Source organism: Ipomoea nil, unplaced genomic scaffold (genome assembly GCF_001879475.1).
Source record: "Ipomoea nil cultivar Tokyo-kokei standard unplaced genomic scaffold, Asagao_1.1 scaffold3084, whole genome shotgun sequence".
NCBI lineage: Eukaryota > Viridiplantae > Streptophyta > Magnoliopsida > Solanales > Convolvulaceae > Ipomoea > Ipomoea nil.
In genome coordinates this window covers 74,548-98,623 of record NW_017619512.1, presented here as the reverse complement: position 1 = coordinate 98,623, position 24,076 = coordinate 74,548, and the positions used below count along the sequence as shown (strand labels likewise).

The following is a 24,076-nucleotide window of genomic DNA, read 5'->3' as shown; positions in this document are numbered from 1 at the left end:
AGCTCAAATTCGAGCCTAAACTCGAGCTCGGATTCGAGCTCTAGCTCGAACAATCGAGCTGCTCGAGCTCGAGATCGAGCAGCTCGACAATTGCCGAGCTCGAGCTCGAGCATCAGTTCACGAGCTCGAACGAGCTCGAGCTCGAGCTCGAGCAGTGCTATCATTAACGAGCACGAGCATGAGCCTACCCAAGCTCGGGCTCGGCTCGGCTCGTTTACACCCCTAAGCGAGAGAGAGACAGAGGTAGGTCTCTAATCAGACAGTTTGGTCAACAACGCATATTAGGCAACCATAGTAAGAACTTAGCATAAAATCCACTTATCGATTATCTATTATCTTGAATTATATTATATACACAATATTATTATTTATGTATTTATCTAAAAAATGAAGGGAACATTTACTAACATTATTTAGTAATATTATTATTTCATAATTCTTAATCTAATATGTATAAAATTCTACTTAGTGACATTATTTTAGAATATGAATTTGTTATTTTAGGGTGTTTTTTAGTGTATATATGCTCATTGTTTTAATATTTAGTTCATTTCGTTTATATGAATATGAGATTATATAATTTAATTACACGCGCTTTCCTTAATATTCTTATTTTTTTGGAGTATTATAATGACCATTGTTAAATAATTAAATAATAATAATATATCAAAAATTAGTATAATAAATGTTTCTTTTTGCGGTTCATGGTATTACATGCAGAAAATGAAGTTGTAATATGTAATGAAAATGCTGGATCGTCGTCAAAAAATACATTTGGTAATTCGTCAAATCATAGGAGATTATTCGGTGTATTTCAGGATTCACTTGAAACACCTTTAAGTGTTGTTACGAATGGTGAGCAAGTCTTTTTGTCTTCAAGTAATATTTTTTAATTCAATTAAAAGAATTATTGTAATGATGATATTCTGATGAACAGGATCTATACCTTGGCGAACAACAGTGTGTAACACCTCGGAGAAACCAAGCATAAGTAGAAAACCTTGTAATATAATAAATTGTTAGTATAGTGTCAAGAATTCTAAACTATTCCCTTAACACTTCTGTTAACATTATTTGGTATCGCTGATGTAAAAACTAATATTCATGTGTGCGATGTTCAGGCAATTGCGATAAAGTTATTGATGTAATGGATAATTCATTTCCAAATAAGCGCCCTGTACATTCATTTGACTTAAATTTGACACCAAATTTAAGTGAAGATATAGATGGTAATATATTTTTTTAAAATATTAATATTAATGTTATTAAATTAGATACTTATATTAAAATACCCGTGCGATGTTATGACACAGGTAAAATTCTTAATCCATTAATATTAAATTAGATTATTAATATTAATGTTATTAAATTAGATACTATATTATCAGTATTATTACTTATGTTATTTTAATATTATTTAAAATTTTCAAATACATTGTCTAATATATCTATTAATAATTATAATAGGTGTCGATACGAATTTTTATATTACAACAGACGATGTGGTTTTACACCCGCCAAAACACAATTATGACTAACCTCTCCAACACGTTAGGAACCTGATGTCGGAATTTGAAGAGGTCGTTGAACATGTAAATTTGGAAATCGTCACAGCCATTGGTTCGTTGACAGACACTCAATGATTAACTTTATTTTTATTAATGTTATTAAAATGTATGCAAAGTAAATTCAGTTATATTAATATTTTAAAATTAATGTTTTGGTACAGTTGAGTACTTAGACTTTGGTGATCCAGAATATGTGTGCGAGTACTGTAATGCAATTTTTTGGGTAGCTGAACGATCAGTTGCATCAAGAGCCAGCGCTGCCCCAAAGTACTCAAGTTGCTGTATAAATGGAAAAATAAAGATACCGTTGATGATAAAGCCATTTAATAAGTTAAATGATTTGTTTTTTTTTTTTTTTTTTTTTTTTTTTTTTTTTTTTTTTTTTAATCTAGCGAGAAAAGTAAATGTTTCTTGAAAAATATACGGTCCTATAATAACATGTTTTGTTTCACATCTATGGGTGGAAAAGTGGATAGATCAATTAATAGTGGCACTGCGCCACCAATATTCCGTATAAATGGTCAAAACTTCTATCGCATTGGAAGTCTTTTACCAACAGATGGAGTGCAGCCAATGTTTGCCCAACTTTATATTCACGACACACAAAATGAAATAGAAAATCGAATTCAATGTGTTAGGTATGTACTCCTAATAAATAATAGTTCTTTATCCACCATCAAAACAATTTATTTATTATCTAAAAATAATTGTAATTGTTGACCGGTATAATTTTTGTAGGGGTGATAGCAACCAAGTTGATCTACATGTAGAAGTTGTTCATGACATTAAAGAGGTGTTAGATAACAATAATGTGTTCGTGAAATCATTCTGCATGGCAAAGAACTTTCTTGATTGTAATCCCTCATCTGAGATTAAAATGCGACTAATGGGTAGGAGGGCTATTGATGCACGTAATTATACATTACCAACTACATCTGAGGTTGCAACATTAATTGTAGGAGATTTAGATCCCACAATGGGTGAACGGGACATTTTAGTGGAGTGTAAGACCAGAGGTTTGAAAAGAATAAGTGAATTAAATCCAGCATATTTGCCATTGCAATACCCTATTTTATTCCCTTATGGTGAGGATGGATTTAGGGAGGACATTCAATTTTCAACAACACTTAGAAATCAGAATTGGTCAAGGAAAAGTGTCTCTCAAAGTGAGTATTTCGCATTCCGTGTGCATGAAAGGTTAACTGAGATATCAAATTTACTATACGCTAGGAGGTTATTTCAACAATTCTTAGTCGATGCATATACAATGGTTGAATCTTCTAGGTTGTGTTATATAGGGGCAAATCAGAAAGCTTTGAGATGCAAGGCATACAAAGGTCTCTCAGATGCCTTGACACGAGGTGAGGTTGAACCCAGCAGTCAAGGGAAAAGAATAATTTTACCGGCGGTGCACGGTACATGATACAAAACTATCAAGATGCTATGACTATTTGTCGGGTTATAGGTTATCCAAACCTATTCATTACATTTACATGTAATCCTAAATGGCCTGAGATACAACGATTCATGGAGAAAAGTAATTTGAAGGTAAAAAATAGGCCAGGCATAGTTTGTCGTGTGTTCAAGATGAAATTGGATGAAATGATCAATGAGATTAAAAAGGGGAAATTATTTGGCCGCGTCAAAGCTGGTATAAATTTTTTTTTATCATTCAATATTTTTATTTAGGTTATTTAATCTCGAAAAAATATTTTAGCTCTTCATTTCTTTTGCAGTCATTTACACAACCGAATTCCAAAAGAGGGGATTACCACATGCCCACATATTGTTATTCCTTCAAAAGCATGATGGTTTCTCTAGCCCAACATTCATGGATTCGATCATTTCAGCTGAGATTCCGGATAAGCTTACCGACTTGCCATTTTATAAAGCAGTTGAGGAATTCATGGTCCATGGACCGTGCGGTCATGCTAAAAGAAATTCACCATGTATGGTTAATGACAAGTGCTCTAAACACTTTCCTAAGAGATTCATTGATGCATCCCAATTTGACAAAGATGGTTACCCATTGTACCGAAGGCGAGATGACAACAGGATCATCAAAAAGAGTGGTATAGAGCTGGATAACAGGTATATTGTACCTCATAATCGATATTTGCTATTGAAGTACAAAGCTCATATTAATGTTGAATGGTGCAACCAATCACGGTTAATCAAGTATTTGTTCAAGTACGTCAACAAAGGTAATGACCGTGTCACAGCTAAGTTTTATAAGACCACAATGGATGATATCGGTAATGAAGTTGTAGACGAAATCAACATGTACTATGATTGTCGTTACATTTCAGCTTGTGAAGCAATGTGGCGGTTAGTTAGCTTTGAGGTACAATATAGGAATCCATCGGTTGAGCGACTAAGCTTTCACCTACCGGATTGCCAATATGTTATTTTCCAAGACGATGATAGCATTGATCCTGTTTTAAATAGAGAAAAAGTTTCACAAAGTATGTTCAATGCATGGTTTGTAGCAAATCAAAAATACCCAGAAGCAAGAGAGTTAAGTTACATTGAGATTCCTACAAAATTTGTTTGGAAAAAGGACATTCGTGAATGGCATCCAAGAAAGAAGGTTTCTCCATTGGTCGCATATTTTATGTTCCACCAGCATCACAATTTAAGGTTCTTATTGAACATAGTGTGTGGTCCTTCATGTTTTAAAGATATTATGACACATAATGAAGTTGAGTATAGCACATTTCGGGATGCATGTTATTCTCACGGTCTGTTGGATGATGATAAAGAGTACATTGATGAAATAGTAGAAGCAAGTTTTTGGTCTACTGGTCATTCAATGAGGAAGTTCGTTTGTAGTACTATTAACTTCGAGTTCCATGATTAGGCTGGAATATGTTTGGAATGAGGTGTCGCAACATTTGTGTGAGGATACTCAATATTCTCAAAGAAGAATACTACAACAACCAGGTTTGAACTATTATATATATATACTGCTATACAATTATTATAAATAATGTTGGTGATTCAACTTTGACTTTTCTGTTTTATGAATTTACAACAGATTTATGTCTGACGGACGAAGAGAAGAAAAACTTTGGTCTAATTGAGTTGGAGAAATTGTTAGAACAACAAAATATATCTTCAAAGGACTACGACCCGATGCCCATTCCAGATATGGTTAACTCTAGATTGGTTCAGAACCGTTTGCTGTTTGAAGAGTTATCTTATAATCATGAGTATTTACAACTAGAAGCTCAAGAGTTGTGTCATAAATTGACGGAAGAGCAAAGATCTATATATGACACTGTTTTAGAAGATATTTCAAGCAATTTGGGTGGATTAGTTTTTGTTTATGGGTATGGTGGCACTGGGAAAACATTCATGTGGCGAGCGTTATCATCCACGTTATGCTCTAAAGGACAAATTGTTTTAAATGTCACTTCAAGTGGTATAGCTTCGTTGCTGTTGCCTGGTGGACGAACTGCACACTCAAGGTTCTCAATACCAATAGCAATAAATGAAGATTCAACATGTAACATTAAACAAGGGAGCCAGTTAGCTGATTTATTGATACAAACAAGTTTAATAATTTGGGATGAAGCCCCAATGATGCACAAGTATTGCTTTGAAGCTCTAGATCGGACCATGAGGGATTTGTTGAGGTTTGTAGATCCTAACAGCGCCAATAAGACTTTTGGAGGAAAAACAGTATTATTAGGTGGTGACTTTCGTCAAATTCTACCCGTAGTCCCCAAAGGTACAGACAAGATACAGTCGCTACAGCTATCAATTCTTCCTACTTGTGGAACAGTTGCAAGGTAATGAAGCTCACAAAGAACCTTCGTTTGAATGCTGTAAAATACTCTGTAGAACAACAATCTTCACAACAGTTTGCAAATTGGATAGCTTCAATTGGCGATGGCAAGATTGGTGGTTCTAATGATGGTTATGCAGAAGTAGAAATACCCAGTACTATGTTACTACCGTAAGATGGCGACCATATTGAAACCATTGTTAGGAGTACATTTCCTATGTTTGCTAATGGTAATTCTAATGCAAGTTACCTGCAAGGGCGTGCTATTCTAGCACCTACTCTCGAGGTAGTTAACTCAGTGAATAACTATATGAGTGAATTGCATACGGCTGAAAGTAGAACATATTTTAGTTGCGACACAGTATGCAAAGCTGATGCAAACGCGGGGATACTTGGTGATGTTCACACACCTGAATTTTTGAACGGCATTAGAGCTTCGGGTATTCCAAATCATGCATTAACTTTAAAAATTGGTCACCAGTCATGTTACTAAGGAATATTGATCACTCAGTTGGTTTGTGTAATGGCACGCGGCTGGTAATCACCAAGTTAGCAGACCGCGTAATTGAAGCTGAATTAATGGATGGTGCTAACAAAGGAACAAAAGTGTTGATACCCCAGAATGTCAATGTCACCCTCGGATACCAGATTGCCATTCAAGTTTCAACGAAGACAATTCCCGTTGATGTTATCATACACAATGACTATTAACAAAAGTCAAGGTCAAACACTGTGACATGTAGGATTGTTACTTAAAAAAATAATTTTTGTGCATGGTCAGTTGTATGTGGCTACATCTCGAGTTAACAACCCAAGTGGTTTTAAAATATTTATTTCTAACGACTCAAGAACAAATGCTACATCAACAACCAACGTAGTCTACCATGAAATCATCAATAATTTGTAATTTTGTGACACTTATTTTTGTGTATTGTATATTAAACTATTGTATACGACGAGATCCACTTTGTAATTTGAATTTTTTAATATCGTAATACATTAATTTTACTACATCCACAAACTATTATTAATTTTGCCTATGCCACGATATTCACTTTGTAATTTAACAATATCCTAGGGAATATCCATCCGTGCATCGCACGGGACAATTACTAGTTAACATATATGATATGATGTTGGTATTTAGATATTACCCATCTTTGGTAAAAAGTTAGCCTATCAGTCAATTTTGGTTTATTTGACAACTATTAATTTGATTTGGTTAAAAAATCAATATAAGTGTTTGGTTCATTATCTTTTTGTAACTCCAAAATGCTAAAATTCAAAAAGCTACTCCAAACAACTTTTTTCAATTAACTTTTTTGAGAAAAGAAATTATACCAAACACCTTTCTACAATCAGCTAATGTTATCAACTAGTTATACGCTCTAATTAACCCAATTAGCTAACAGCTAACAACTATCAGCTAACAGCCATTTACCAAAGAGGGTCATTGTGTCTCTAAATTACAGAATTACTAAATATAATTATGGTAAAATTTACTTAAAATTAATTGCATTATATTTGTTGGAAAACTAAAATTATTTAAAAAATACTAATATATAAAAAAATTTGACAGAAGGGTCAAATAGGCTCATCTACTGCTCACAAGTGATGAATTAACCCATTGGTCTAAAATAGGAGCTAATTTGATACATAAACTTCCCAAATTCTTGTATTTATCATTTTTTCCAGGTTTCATATATCCGGTTTTTATGATATGGCGTCTGGTTAATTAAATTGATGTGGATGGCAAAATAATTTTTTTGACATGTCGTCCAACAAAATCATATTTTCTTTTACACGACTTCAATCCACCGAAAAGTGAAAGCTAATTGGAATTTTCACTTTTTGGTGGCTCCAATTCCACCGGAAGGTGAAATTAAAATATAATTCTATCTTTTAGTGGAATTGCTTCAATCCACAAAAAAGTTGATTTTTCACTTTCGTTGGTGTGGCATCACTCCAATTCTACCTAAGGTGACTAAAAAAAAAAACTTCTATTATATTGCAAACGCATCATTCTCAGTTTGTCTCTAGTAGATGAAATTCGGTCTTTATAAACAATAAAACAGCACCCGTATCTATCCTGAAAAGATTCCAAACACATATAGGTCATTCTAAAAATTACACCAGCGTAAAATAATATACATATTCACACTTTCCACATCTTTGAAAACCAAAAAATTTCCTCTCAGAATTGCAAGTTGTGTAAATTGGGGCTTTTAATCTACAACGATAGTACATTGCATGCTCATACTTCAAGTTCTTTCGCTCACTTGATGAAGCCGAAGATGAAGACATTTCAAACAAATTAAAGAAGGTGAGTGAAATTGATAAGATTTTGAGAAGACAAACCTGAAGAAAGAAGTCGAAGATGAATAACATACTGATAGGGTTTGCTTGCTTTTAGTTTATAGCCTTAATAAATTTCATGTCAATAACCTTTTTTTTAAAATTAAATTTCCATGTCAACTTAATATGAACTGGCAAGCTACAAATGACTTAGTGGTCTAGTGGTATTAAGTGGCTTTACTAGATGGGAGGTCATGAGTTTGAGCCCCAGTCAGGGCGGTGTTGACTCTTTTGGCTTGGATTGAACTTGAAAAAAAATGGTAAATGCAAGAATTTTAGTAAGTTTATGCAATTGTGGATAGTAGATGGGCGGTATTGACTCTTTTGGCTTGGATGGAACTTGAAAAAAAAATGGTAAATGCAAGAATTTTAGTAAGTTTATGCAATTGTGGATAGTAGATGGGCCTATTTGATCATTTTGACTAAAAAATTCAATAATAAATAAATATATACATAAGAACAACACATAAATATGCAAAAAGTTGCTACATTGTGTAAAATTGAAAATTTAGGTGAAGGGCATCTAAATTGAAAATTTAGAGTGCTTTGCTTGTGGTAAGAAAGGTCACTGGTCCTTTGAGTGCAGGGCTAAGAAGAGGAATTCAGCGGACACAAAACCAGTTGCTAGTGTGGGACCCATGTTGGGAAGAAAGTCTCGAAGTGGAAGCAACAATGGACTAAGTGGAAGTAGCATCCAGGACCTGTGTACGAAGTCGGGACCTCGGCAAGGCAAGATCCACAGTCGTGAGACAGATGCAAGTGGGAACCGTTTCGCAATCTATCTCTTAAGCTTTGTCACCTGTTTCGCAAGCCGACCATTTTGTTGTTGAACCTCGTTATCTCTCTTGCTTGCCTTGGTTGTCGGCTTGCTGGTAGTTGGTTGCTTAGTTGTTGTTTGTTGGCCGTGCTTAGTTGTTTTGTTGTTTGCCTTGTGTGATCTTTCTTGTTGCTAGTTTTGTTAAGTAGTAGCTTTGTGGGTTTTACTAGGAGCTAGTTGTTTAGATCTTGAGTGTTGATTGGAAGTTTGGTGGTTGTGTTTGATCTAGAGTTTGATATGCTCAATATCTCCGTTGGTTAATTCTTTCAATCCTTGCGATGATATGAATTCTTACTCGCTTTTGTATCTTTTGAATCCTTTAAATTTTGACCAAAAAGGATGTTCTTGACACTCTTGTCACATTGTTGTTTCGTTTCACCGTTTGTTTTAATTCGTCGTACCCAAGCTTCGGGGACAAAGCTTCTTTTAAGGGGGAGAGGATGTGACACCCCGTAAATTCGGATTCTATTTAGGGATTAATTAAGTAATTAATCCTAATACAATTGGTAATTTAATTCTTTAAATTCCTGAAAATTCAATAATCGGGGACTAGTAATTGACTAGTCAACCCAAGTCAAGATGTTGTACCTAAAGCTTTGAGAATAGTTCCCTTGTTCCCTTACACCTTTCTCATCTTAGTAAGGGTAAAGAAGACATTTCCTCCATGATTGTATACCAAGCTAACCTAGAAGACATCTTTCATTTCTCTCCTAACACTTTGAAATCAAAAGCTCTTCCTTTTCTCTAAAAACCTAGCTAACTTTCTCTCCAAGCTAAGTTTAGACATTCCAAGATCTTCAAAGTTTGTCTCTAAGATTCCACATTTCCTACTCTTGAGCATCTAGGAGGGTAAGATCTATGTTCCCTTTGTGTTTTTAGTGTTTTCTTAGGTATCTTTTCCTAAAGATGAAATCATCATAATCTATTGGTGTGTTCTTGAAGTGGGTGTGGAAGGTGAACCTTGTTAGGGGCTTTGAGAAGTGTTAAGTGAAGGTTTTTGTCTTCAAGAGGTAACCCATGCTCTACAAAATCTATTTTGCTTACCTATATGATGATTTATTGGATTCTACATATGATTTTGCTATGAAATGTGAGTGTTGATGCATTGTCTTGTGAAAATGCATATCTAGAGCTTGTTATTAGAGTTCATGTATGCCATTGCTTGGCTATTCCTTTGATTCAAGTCATTTTGTTGTATTTGGTGAGATTTGGCATGTTTTGGACTTGAATTTGAGCTTGGTGTTGAAAATCCCCGAAGGGACTTTTTGGTACAGAGGTTGTACCCGCGAGCGGAACGGCGGGTAGGGGTCCACCCGCCGCCCCACCCGCGGGGTACGTTGGTGTGTAGGAGTATGTTCCTGCGGGTGGAACCACGGGTGGGGGTCCACCCGTGGCCCCATCCGCGGGGTACAATATGTGGCTTGTTAGGGATTTGTTCCCCGTGATTCTTTTGACTCGGTATTTGGTCTTTTGACTTCCCAATGTTCTTTTGTGGAACTATTTGAGTGTCTTCTTGATGTTTTGTATGTCTAGAACTATATGGTAGGATTCCATGTAGGTGTTGGTGTCTTGAATCGTGCTAAGTGTTCAACATTGTGATTCGTTGAACCATGATGAGTCTTGTGTGTTCTTCTGAACTATGTTGGTTTACCTGTTTGATAAGCATGCTAGTTCGGTGTTTAAATGCTAGCGTGTGTGGTTTGTTCTTTCCTATTGTGGATGATGACTTGTGTTAAGCATCGTTGTTGTCGGATTGTGATCCTTCTCTTGTTGAGTACGGTTTCATACCTTCGTTGTGATCCGTTGATTGATTCCTATGATGGTGTTGTGTGTGTGGCTGTACCTGGATTGCACGATTAATGGTATGGGACATTAGTCACCAAGGTACGGTAGTGGTCCTCGTGGTGGCCATGACGCGATTATGGAGTTTGTGACCTGAGTGATGGGTTCACGTTTTCTTGGGAGGCATGTGTTGCCGTGTGTGTGATCGGTACCCTCGTGTACTATGAAATCGGTGGTCATGTTGGAGATTGTCGGAGTGGGGACGACGGTCCTCGTTGGAATAAGGTTGGACTTGGTGTACAGGGGTCCTGGAGGTAAAGGTTGGAACTAGCTATAAGGTTGGGGGTAACCATAAGGTTGGAACCGGGCATAAGGAAGGCATATCAATTCGTGATGGGTGATGTCACGAAGGCAAGTGTTGCCGTTGTGTAATTCTCTATTCGTGACAAGTGATGTTGCAAAGGCATGTGTTGCCAGTGTGTGTCTCTTATTCTCTTGTGTTGTGCATGTCGGGTGATATTCTACTGAGTGATGGTAGAATACGCCTTGAGCCGTTCTTGTCTGTCGTTGTCACTTCTCGTTGTCTTGGGATGTGTTCCCTATCCTTGTTGAGAGTGGTATAGAGTCTTGTGGTTGACTTATATCCTTGGCTTTGAACTTATATATATAGTATTCCGTTTCGAAATGATTTTGTATATACTACCTAGCTATATATGCTATTGACATGTATTGGTGGGTTACCAGCATTATTCGCTGACGGGGTGTCGTCCCATTTTACCTATGTGCTTTTTAGGTTCCGAGTAGTGGCGAGCATGATCTAGTAGTGGATAGTATAGATCCCTCAGACTATGTACTTTGTTTTGGGCCTGTGTGCCTTCTATGTTGGATTTAGACTTGTGTATGGTTGACCTTGTTCCTTTAGACTGATGGTTTGGATGTTGTTTTCGCCTGTGCGTTCACCTTAGAGTGGACATGGCATAACGCTCTTAGTTTTCCAGCTTTTATATAGTTAAGTCTTCCGCTGTGTATGCTTCTGTTATGGTTAGAATATCTGCATGTTTAAGTTTAATATGGCTTGGAAATCGGGGGTGTTACAGCTAACAGAGGAACCGATTCTATCATATTCCCAGGGTCTTGTTAATTTCAATTCACGACTTGCAAAACTAACAATTGAGTACTCTAACTATTCAATTTTTATCAATTTGATCCATCCGGCCAAATTGTCAGCAAAAAGTGGCCGAAATATTTTAAAGGATAAATTCTTGAGAGCAATTTTGTCCTTTTACTTCTATTCTTCTCTTTCATTCTCCAATGTTTCCGGTGAGGTACAGAAATAAGAATAGCCTATAGTGTCTCCACAATCCAAATGCATCTTCGAAAGTTTAGGATAGCGCAAAGGAGTTCTCATCCCGAATGCTCTATCTGGAGGTTTAGACAATACCCTGCAATTGCCTTCCACTTTAACCCGTATCTCCTCCAAGTTTGGACAATTCTCTGGACCAGCACCTGTGAGTGATGTGAGAAGCTCACCCAGACCAATCCAAAGCGAGAGATAACGCACGCCCAGATCAATCATTTGCAGTCAATCAGTTATGTCAACACGTGCATGCTCCCGTAGTATCACATTGGGAGCTCCTAAAATGAGTCTTGAGGTATGTTAAGGGAACAATTAATTTTGGCTTGCGTATAAGAAAGCCAATATCAAGATAACTCCATGCATTCTCAAATTCTGACTGGGCTGGATGCCCTAAGGACTGCAAGTCTACTAGTGGTTTTGCTGTGTTTCTTGGATCTAATCTCGTCTCTTGGGTCTGTAAGAATCAAAGAACTATTACTAGATCTTCTACTGAGGAAGAATACAAGGCTCTAGTAGATGTCTGTGCTGAAGTAATGTGGATAGTCTCTTTGCTACGTGAGAATAAAGTGTCAGGTATATCTGTTCCAAAATTATGGTGTGATAATCTTGGTGCGACTTATATGGGTGCAAACCCCATCTTCCATGCTTGTATCAAGAACGTGGAAATTGACTATCACTTCGTTCGAGATAAAGTTACTTCTGGAGACATTCAAGTTAACTTCATCTCTACAAAAGATTAACTTGCAGACATATTTACTAAAGCTTTACCTAGTCCTAGATTTTCTTTTCTTAGAGACGAGCTACAGGTTACAAGTATACCATGTGCTTGAGGGGAGTATTATGACTAGTATTAGGACTCTATGTATTTGAGTCATATTATGACTCCCTATCATAATCTCCCTATGATTCTCACTTGTATATATTCTCTTAGTCTGTACCATTGTAATAACTGTTTATTTGATACAGTTTATACCGTTCTCATTGTTAGACGTAATGCATTTTACAGTAAATAAAAAAGTAAAAAAAAAATGCGAAATACGTACTAAAATTAGAAATATATAGGATATTCATTTATGAATTACTCCATAATTTCGTAGTCCAAATGGGAGCGGGAAAATATACATGTTCTTCTATCATTAACAGTTTCCTAATCCCACCGACATTGAAATTAGGTTATTCTAGCTATTCCCATATATATATATACACCTACTCTGAAAATATAATAATGTCTGAGAAGGAAAATAGCGGAATGCAGAGCGTGTGTATAACGGTGGAGGATGAACCTGTATCTGCTCATCCGCAGGCTGCCGTGAATCCTCCTCTTTCCGCCCCTGCTGCCGCCTCTCTTTGGTGTTTTAATGATGAAGATCATGAAGACCACCCCACTCCCACTGCTCTAAGTCTCTTTCCTTGTGCCCCAACAATTCAAGATTATTATTTGTCAACCAAGAATCATGGTAATTTCGCAGAGCTCTGTAAGGCGCTTAGGGTTTAGGAGTGTAGAGAGAAGAGAGAGACGAGAGAGAAGAGAGAAGAATAGAAGATGAGGAGAAAAGAAGAAACATAACACTGAATTCAACAACCCCAAAACGAAGGGTTCATCCCTCTTTTATACATTTGAATAACAGAATGTAACTAACTGGCTAACAACCTCATGTCCTAAACGGTGTCGTCTGACTTGGGCCCTTCAATGGCTGTAACGGCTTCCCCTCATACGGCGTCGTTTTACTTAAGTTGTAGCAATCCCCCCTTTTAATCAAACGACGTCGTCCGTTCTCGTATGCTGACTGATTCCCTGAGGCATTACATTACTCCCTTCTCCATTGGATCCTTGTCCCCAAGGATGAAAGGAAGGAAATTGCTTCGTGACATGATGATAATCTTCCCAAGTGGCTTATTCTATAGGCAAGTTCACCCACTGCACCAAAATCTGAGGTACTGCCTTGTTGTTTCTCTTGATGAGTCTTTTGTTTAAGGCTGCTACGGGATAAGCCAATATTTCCCCTTCTTGACCAATAAGTGGTGGTTCCTCTTGGGAAGTCCCATGCTTACCTACACTTTTCTTCAACTGTGATATATGGAACACCGGATGGATTTGTGAACCATGGGGTAGAGCCAATCGATAAGCCACTGCTCCTACCCTTTCTATCACCTGGTAAGGGCCATAATATTTTGCTGTCAGCTTCACATTAGTTCTCACTGCCACAGTGACTTGTCTATAGGGCTGTACCTTTAGGTACACCAATCCCCCACCTGCAAAGTTCTCTCAGACCTGTGCTTATCTGCCTGTTGCTTCATTCGATCTTGGGCAACCCTTAGATTGTCCCTTAATATAGCCAATAGTGTTTCTCTGTCAGCCAACCACTCATTGTTCTCAGCTCTGAGATTGGTTCCCAAAGCCAACATTGGGGGTTTATAACCATAGAGTGCCTGAAAAGGGGTGCATTGTAGGGAGGAATGGAAGTTGGTATTATACCAAAACTCAGCCAAGTGTAGCCATTTAGCCCAAGCTTTAGGTTTGTTAAACACCATGCATCTCAGGTATGTTTCCACACACTTATTCACCCTTTCTGTTTGCCCATCTGATTGGGGGTGGTAAGCAGTAGACATGCACAATTGTACTCCCATCTGTTTGAAGATAGTTTGCTAGAGTTGACTGAGAAATACTTTATCCCTGTCTGATACAATGCTCTCAGGTAAGCCATGGAGTTTGTAGATGTTTTCCATGAAGCTTGAAGCCACACTTTCAGCAGAATAAGGATGTGAAAGAGCTATAAAGTGGCTGTATTTGGTAAATCTATCCACCACCACCAATATAACATCCTTGCCTTGGGATTTAGGTAGCTCCTCTATGAAGTCCATTGCAATTCCTTTCCAGGCCTGGTCAGGGATAGCCAAGGGTTGTAGTAAACCTGGGGAGGCTACATTTTCTGCCTTATATTTTTGACAAACATCACATTGCCTTACCATTTCTTCCACTGATTTTTGCATGCCTTCCCAATAAAATAGGGATTTTAATCTGTGATAAGTCCCCTTTTGACCTGAGTGACCCCCTAAGGGTGAGCTATGCATCTGATTCATCAGCTGATCTCTCAAGTTTCCCTTATTCCCAATATACAGCCTTAGTTTGTACCTGATTAGACCTTCCTTGACAGTTACTCTTGGATCCCCATCAGGTTTTATAAGGGCTGAGGTTAGTATTTCTTGAGCCCATACATCTCCTTCATAACTTGCAGCCACTTCTCCCATCCACTGAGGTTTAATACAGAGAATGGCATTCAGCTCAGCCTCATGATCTATCATTCTTCTGGAGAGGGCATCTGCAGCCCCATTATCAGCCCCCTTTTTAAACTGGATTGTGTAGTGCAATCCCAGTAGTTTAGCCAATCCCTTCTGCTGAATTGCAGTTGCTATTTTTTGTTCTAAGAGAAATTTCAGACTGTGATGATCAGTTCTTATGACAAATTGCCTTCCAACCAGGAAAGATCTCCATTTTTCAACAGCATTAATGATAGAAACGTATTCCTTTTCATATATGGATAACCCCAGGTGCTTATCCCCAAAAGCTTTACTGAAATATGCTATTGGTCTCCCTTCTTGAGTTAAAACAGCTCCCATGCCCTTATAGCAAGCATCAGCCTCTATCACAAAGAGTTTGCTGAAATCTGGAAGGGCTAGGACAGGTGCTGAGCAGAGGGCTTGTTTCAGTGTATTGAAGGCTGTCTCAGCTTCTGGACCCCATTGAAAGGAGCTTTTCTTCAACATATTTGTGAGAGGTCTACTGATGATCCCATAAGATTTAATAAATCTTCTGTAATAGCCAGTCAACCCCAAAAATCCCCTCATTCCCTTAACAGATTCAGGTTTTGGCCACTCAGCAACAGCTTGCAATTTGGATGGATCAGTGTGCAGCCCTTCTCTTGAGATTATATGCCCCAAGTATTCCACCCTTTCTTGTGCAAACGAGCATTTACTAAGCTTGGCCAAGAGTTGGTGCTCCTTCATTAATTGTAACACAGCCCTCAGGTGATCCCAGTGCATTTCCAAGTCAGGACTGTAGATTAGTATATCATCAAAAAAGACCAATACAAATTTCCTGAGTAGGGGCTTAAATACATGATTCATGAGAGCTTGGAAAGTGGCTGGTGCATTGGTGAGTCCAAAGGGCATCACCCTAAACTCATAGAGCCCTTGATGGGTCTTAAATGCAGTCTTGTACTCTTCCCCTTCATGCATTCTCACTTGATGATAGCCTGATCTTAAATCCAGCTTAGTAAAGAATTTAGAGCCTGCCAACTCTGAGAAGAGGTCCTCAACCACTGGTATAGGAAACTTATTCTTCACTGTTATGTCATTCAAAGCCCTATAATCAATGCAAAATCTCCATGTGTTGTCCTTTTTTGGCACTAACAACACAGGAGAAGCAAATGGTGAAACACTCTCTGTAATAACCCCAGCTTGTAGCATTTCCTCTACCATCTTTTCTATGGTATTCTTTTGATCAAATGAGTATCTGTAGGGCTTCTTATTCACAGGTTGGGCCCCTGGCACAAGAGGAATGGAGTGGTCATAGATCCTCTTGGGTGGCAATGCTTTTGGTTCCCCAAACAGTTCATGGAATTCCTCAATTAATTCTGCTAATTCCTTGTGTTTTGTCTGTACAGAGACTGAAAAGAACATGCTCTCTGAGTCCTTTACAGTCAAACCCTCACAACAGACCAAGAACCCTTGGACTCCTCCTTTTTGCCATTTCTTAATCTCTCATTTAGTTGCCATCTGAAGTCTGCTGTCTTTTCTAGTCAATCCCCTTAACAGAACCTTCTTCCCTTCCTTGTGAAATGAGATACCAGGTGGCCTAGTATGGAGTTGAATAGGTGCAAACTGATCTATCCAATCTATACCAAGGACCATGTCACAACCACCTAGTTTCAGTATCCTGAAATCCTTTTCAAACAGCTCATTCTGGACCTGCCACTTCAGGCCTGTGCAAATAGAATCACAAAGTATTTGTTCACCATTGGCTACTATGACACTGAGGGGGTGAGTTTTCTTGGGTTCAATCCTGAGTTGGGCCAATACTCTGGGATCTAGGAAGCTGTGAGTGCTTCCACTATCAACTAGGATCACTACATGCTGTTTGCTGATTGTCCCCAATAATTTGATGGTATTGAGGCCTTCCCCACCCATTACAGCATACAGGGATACATCAGCTTGGTGGGGTTCCTTTTCTGTCTCTTGGCCTTGCTCTTCACTACCCCATTCCTCAGAAGTCTCATAGTACTCACTGTCCTCAATGATATTGAAGGTAGGCCCCTTGCATCTATGGCCAGGTTGCCAATTTTCAAAACACCTGAAACACCTATTCTGTTCCCTCAATTGGGACTTGAATCTAGCCACCTCTGGTCCCTTGGCAGTGCTGTTCAGGGTATTGGATGAGGTACTACTTTGGGAATTGCCTGGTTTAGCTTCAGTGAATTTTGGGTTAATTTCTGTGGTCTTGGGATTGTAAGGTTTTGTAGGTTGTGTATTTGTGGGGTGGGAGAATCTTGGGGTGTATTGAGTGGTAGTTTTGGGTTGCTCAGTACCTCTAAGTCGCTTTTCAAACTGCTTGGCAAACTACATAGCTTCAGCCAAGGTCTTAGGTCGAGATGTCCTAACAAAACATCTAAGGGATTGCTTAAGTCTAGCTACAAATGCCTCCAAGAAATAAGCATCAGTAAGAGTGGGGTGGTTTTGAAGGAGCAAACTCCTAAACTCATCAAACTTATCTGAGAACTCTAGTACCCCTCCAATCTGTCTAAACCCTGCGAACTCTTCCATTACTGCCCCACTGTCTCCTCCAAACCTTCTGCAAACAGAATCAGCAAACAAGGACCACTGGAAGGGTCCTTCCAATCCATTCAAATAGCTTTCAAACCACAGACCAATTTTGCCATTCAGATTCATATACAAGACATTTGCAATTTCAGCTCTCGGAATTCGAGTCATCAAAAAGAATCTCTCACACCTATTTATCCAAAGTTTAGGATGTTCATATTCAAATGCAGGGAAGTCATATTTGTACCTCATACTTGGGGAATCCAATTGCGGTCTGAACTGATGTCCTCTCAGAGTTCGTGTTTCCCATGCTCGGTGATTTTCTGCTGGTTCGATTTCACTACCGGAGTCGGCACCAACTGATGCCCCATTCTCAAACTCCGCTTGAAGCATCGCAATACCGGTAGGTGCCTTGCCTAGCCTCCTTCCTTGTGGAGTCGGTTCCGGTTGGAAGCCCGTAGGACTGACAAATCCTACTCCGTTCACCGATGATCCACCAGGGTCTGAGCTCATTATCGGCGGTGCTGGTCTGTTAAGCCGGATTGTCTCCAGAATCTCATTCTTCCAGCTGTTCAGTTTAGTATCCACTTGGGCTGTCACCCGGTCCGGTAATTCCTGCACTGCTTTGGACTGTTCTTCCATTTGATTGTTCATATCCGCTACTGCTGCTTCCAATCGATTCACTCTAGCCTCCATGATTGGGCTCTGATACCACTTGTAAGGCGCTTAGGGTTTAGGAGTGTAGAGAGAAGAGAGAGGCGAGAGAGAAGAGAGAAGAATAGAAGATGAGGAGAAAAGAAGAAACATAACACTGAATTCAACAACCCCAAAACGAAGGGTTCATCCCTCTTTTATACATTTGAATAACAGAATGTAACTAACTGGCTAACAACCTCATGTCCTAAACGGTGTCGTCTGACTTGGGCCCTTCAATGGCTGTAACGGCTTCCCCTCATGCGGCGTCGTTTTACTTAAGTTGTAGCAATCCCCCCTTTTAATCAAACGACGTCGTCCGTTCTCGTATGCTGACTGATTCCCTGAGGCATTACAAGCTCATTGACGCTGCTTCCTCCCTCTCCCTCTCCCTGTTCCCACCAATCAAGAATCGCAAAACACAGATAAATATTGATCCCAAGAAACCCATCAAGAATCATCATCATCGGGATTTTGATGAGCTTATTGACGCTGCTTCCTCCCTCTCTCTCTCCCTGCACCCAACCAAACCCAAAAGATTGATAACTATCGGTCCCAAGAAACCAGTAGAGGAGGAGGACGTGGGAGTCATCGCCAAGAAACAGAAGGTGGTGGATAATCATCATCAACACTGGATGCATAAGCGCCTAAGTACAAGTGATGTGAACCTTTCATCAAGGCTGTTGCTACCCAAAGAGGAAATTACAAAATACGTATTGCCTCTCATGGATATGGAGAGCTGTAAAGCTTGTCAAAACAGGAATGGGTTGAGAGTCAAAATATGGGATTTGGACACTGAGTCACAGCATCAACTCACCCTCAAGCAATGGAAGACGGGTAGCTTTCTTCTCACCAACAACTGGAATACAGAGTTTGTAAAAAGGAGGAGTTTACACCCTGGTGACACTATTTCCTTGTGTTGGGACTTTGAGAATCTAAGGTTCTTGTTCCACAAGTTCAATGCCCAATCTTAGAATGAAATAAACTAATTCCATCAAATTTTGCTAGGATCCATGCATCTCCTATGTACTACTCTGCAGGATTTTGTACTTTCTATTTGTATGAATTGATTAGTAAATATTTTTATATTATTGACTTCAAATCTATTTACATCAGATCACTTTGTTATAGTCATAGTTTTTCATTCTCTATATTTTATGTATGCAGTTTCCATTAATTGCATAAAATCTACTTCCCTTTTGATGAAATTATGAAATCTGGTTTCATTGTCTTTATTTTGCTATCAAGTGGATGTGTTTTGAATGCGCATTAGTTTTATTATTCATATTTTTTTTAGCAAGAAATGAGATTTCTGAATTGGAAGAAGGATAATTTCAAGGCGGCGGGTGTTGAGTTTTCTTTAATTTCTTCCATTTGTTATTTGCATGCATGGAAATATCCTTGAATTCAGCTTTCATAGTTATCTCCAAATTTCTCAATCAACCCCAACAACCCATTTAAACATTGTGATGGAGTGATACAAACCACTCCTTGCGTTTTGGATTAGTAAACTTCCTCTCTTTTCTTTTCACCTCTAAAACTTCCCCAAACACAAAAGTAGTAGTCATTATTATAAATTTGCTTTGGGGGCCAATTTGACCCTTCTTTCCTAGATTAAATAGCTAAACCTTAAATACTTATGAATTTCATTGTCTTACTTTCAAAATTTTGTTAATCAATTAAATATCTATGAATTTTAATTTAATAATTTATCCATCAATTTTTCGTAAATAAATTTACTTTTCTTGTAGTGATAAGTAATCACATTACTTTTATTTTATTTCAACTCATTTTTTTTTGATGTGGCAATAATGTAATATTATATTACCAAAGTTGTAATATATATAACTTGAATAAAAACAAGTTATATAAAATAAGTTGGGATATACCAAAGTTTAAGACTTCTGCTTGCTCTTTCAAATTTTTTTTTTAATTATTATAAAAGTCTATTACTCCCCTCACATCGACAGTTAGACCTTTACTCTTCCAGGATCAATAGGCTGACCTTGTTTTCTTGACATGTATGTCGATCAATAGTATTACTTATAATTGCTATTGACATTATCCAATATTTTATTCACATCCTAAATTTCGCGGGGCTATTAAGTTAGAAAGCCTTTGAAAGAGAGTGTCAAAATCATGTTACTATTATTAGTCATATATATTTAAACAATTGAAAAAACTATTAAAGATGAATAGGTATTGTGCGTTATCATGCTAAGCACCTTGTGCTTAGATCACACCTCTGTGTCTCTCCTTGAGGAAAGGTCACAGGATCAAAAAAAAAAAAAAAAAAAAACTCATACGGTGGCTTTCTATTAAAACATAACAAAACAAAAACTTCCAAAAACAAATTTTTAATATAAAACAATTATTTAAAATATAGCAAATCAGAGTGGTGCAGTGGAAGCGTGGTGAGCCCATAACCTACAGGTCCCAAGATTGAAACTTGGCTTTGATATTTAGATTTTAAATGCCTCTTAAGACACCAAAATGCTACCTTACCTACCTACACATATAGCTAGTACTATACACTGAGTAGGAGATGTATGTTAGTTTCTTTTAAAGTTTCCCCATGAGGTTTAAATTTATTTTAAGATACCAAAATATTACATTACCTGTAGTGAGTAATAATTGTTGAATTACAAAATAGTACACTAAATAGAATATGTATGATAGTTTCTTTTTAAAGTTTCCCCACGAGGCTAAACACTTACAAGCAATTATTGTTAAATGAGTAGAGTATGTGATTTCCATACATACCTAAAATGTTATAAGTTTGGTTCTTGTTAATACCCTTTTGGTTGAACCTCTCATACACGGTTTTATATGTGCAATTAAGTTGGCCCAGTGCACACCCATGACTTGCGTTTGTATCACACCCTCGGTCACGCGATATAACGACCTGCGTGATGGTCCATTTCTAATTTAATTTAGTTGCAAAATCTAGGTTTCTAGTTTTATTCACTCAAATTAACTACCTTGTTGGACAATAATCACAATATCCACATCCTAATCTGCAGGATTTTGTACTTTTTGATTAGTTGCATGAATTGATTAGTAAATATTTTTATATTATTGACTTCAAATCTATTTTACATCATATCACTTTGTTATAGTCATAGTTTATTTTTCTCTATATTTTATGTATGCCGTTTCCATTTATTGCACAAAATCTACTTCCTTTTGAGGAAATTATGAAATCTGGTTTCATTGTCTCTGACAATTTTTTGCGATCAAGTGGATGTGTTTTGAATGGGCTTTAGTTTTATTCTTATTAGTTATTTATTTTATTTTTTATTTTTTTAGCAAGAAATGAGATTTCTGAATTGGAAGAAGGATTTCAAGGCCGGTGTTGAGTTTTCTTTTCTTCCGTTTGTTATTTGCATGCATGGGAATATCTTTGAATTCAGCTTTGCCAAATTATTGTGTGGACCATAACAAAAAGTACATTTTTAATATACTTAATATATATTACTTGTCTATTGAATGTATACTCAGTACACAAATAATGTACATTTTTAATATACTAAAAGTATATTATTGTTGTATTGAATGTACATTATATTACACTATATATACAAAAATGATCCACACAGCTTCTGTAGACCATGGTCCGCACAATAATGATTGCTCAGCTTTCATAGTCATCTCCAAATTTCTCAGTCAGCCCCTACAACCCATTTAAACATTTTGTTTACCCAGCTTCCTCTCTTTTCTTTTCACCTCTAAAACTAGCTTCCCCAAACACAAAGTTGGTAGTCATTATAAATTTGCTTTGGGGGTCAATTTGACCCTTCTTTCCTAGATTTAATAGCTACACCTTAAATAATACTTATGAATTTCATTGTTTTACTTTCAAAAATTTGTTAATCAATTAAATATCTATGAATTTTAATAATTTACCCATTAGTTTTTCGTAAATAAATTCACTTTTTTTTTTTTTTTTTTTTTTTTTTTTTCTCTAGTGATAGGTAATCACATTACTTTTATTTTATTTCAACTCATTTTTTGATGTGGAAATAATATTATATTATATTACCAAAGTTGTCATATATATAACTTGAATCAAAACAAGTTATATAAGATAAGTTGGGGATACATAGGGTGCAACCACTGCTGGAAATTATGAAATTTCCGACCACCTGAAAGTGATCTTAAATCAAGTCGAAAGCCTTGTTTCGATCACTTTTGGTATACGGAAAAACCTTTGTTGCTATTTCCGGCCACGTTTTGCTTTTGACTTGATTTAAGATTACTTTCAGGTGGTTGGAAATTTTAAAATTTCCAACAATGATATGCAACCCCTAACCGAGTTAGTTGGATAATTGATTTAGTAATTGCAAGCTTTTAAGTTTGACTCTTCATGAGAGCTGTCTATCTTTAAACCTCTTAGTATTATATTACTTCAAATTAGACACTATTTAAATTGGGCATTTGGTCTAGTGGTATGATTCTTGCTTAGGGTGCAAGAGGTCCTGAGTTCAATTCTCGGAATGCCCCTTATTCCTCCAAATTGATACAGTTCAGCTTTATTAAATTTTGTATTCATCCTTCTTGGCTAAGGTTAAATGTCTTTTATAAATATAAGAAATTTTTCTCTCTAACCATTACGAAAGATGACAACAGTATTTATTGAATAAATTTGTTTCTCAACACATTTTTATATATGTATTGTTTTAAATTTTGAATATTCTTGTTGCATACAAGAATATCTTGAGATATGTTAATTCCATTTTTGGTCCTAGATTTATAGGTGTCAATTCACTTTTAGTCCCTTTTTTTTTTTATCAGAGCATCCATTTTTGTCCTAATATTATTTTGACATGACCAATTTTGGTACTTTATCAAAAAAATCGTTGAAATTTTATTAAATACAAGAACATTTAACTCTTAAATTATGATTTTTTCAAAAAAGTAAACATAAAAAATATAACGGGTCAACGCACTTTGTATTAAAAAGATCAAAATTTCTTTCAATTTAAAGAAATTTCAACGATTTTGTTGATAGAGGACCAAAATTGGTCATGTCACGATACTATTATGACGAAAAGTGGATGTTTTGATAAAAAAGTTCTGAAAGTGGACTGTCACCTATAAATCTAGGACCAAAAGTGGAATTAACATTTTTTTTAATTTACAAATAATTTATTGAATTCCCAATTATTCATCATTATGTTTTTTTTTTCTTAGAAATATTTTAAAAATCATAAAATTGATTAAACGAATCAAATTAAACATCTTAATTAATTTTCTAGGTAATTTAATTTTTATGTTTCTATGATAACTCCGAATATGTTAATTATGTTTTTGCAAATTTATTCCTATCAATTGGTTAAAAATATTTTTCCAAGAATTTAATTGATGAGAAACTATAAAAACCCTCAACTTTACGTTTTATTGGACAATTAAAAGAAGTATTTTACATAATATTTTTCTCTATTCTCATAAATTCAATGCTGATATATATATATATATATATATATATATATATATATATATATATATATATATATATATATATATATATATATATATATATATATATTGAAATGTTCCCGTGTGGATGTGCAGTGATTAATGTGCGTGAGATTTATACTCAATGTGCGTGAGTGTTGTGTTTAATGTTCCTGAGATTTATACTTAATGTGCGTGAATGTGTAAAATGCAGCAGAAAATATTGATGTCAGCTTCTTCCCCATCCCCAGTAGCCATTGCCCCCTCCCTGATGATGATGATGCGGAGGCGGGCTATGGTGGTTAAGAATTATGGGAATAGTACAACAGAAATCCATACTTAGCTGCTGTGCAAATTTTACTGTACGTGAGTCATCTATATAAACATTCAACTGCACTGAAGGTAGCTGATAATCCAGAATCCATGGCCAAATTGAAGGA

The 24,076-nt window shown here is 36.7% G+C and overlaps 1 protein-coding gene and 1 non-coding gene across 2 annotated transcripts; both read left to right on the top strand.

Annotated features, from left to right (window-relative positions):
- The first annotated feature begins 18,508 nt into the window (after window positions 1–18,508).
- On the top strand, window positions 18,509–19,153 carry LOC109166009 (putative B3 domain-containing protein At1g78640). The gene has a single exon (XM_019314894.1). The coding sequence runs from the start codon at window positions 18,509–18,511 to the stop codon at window positions 19,151–19,153; it is 645 nt and encodes a 214-aa protein (XP_019170439.1).
- A 3,457-nt stretch (window positions 19,154–22,610) lies between these two features.
- On the top strand, window positions 22,611–22,682 carry TRNAP-AGG. Its single transcript has one exon. It is a non-coding gene; the product is annotated as a tRNA-Pro (tRNA).
- Window positions 22,683–24,076: the final 1,394 nt, after the last annotated feature.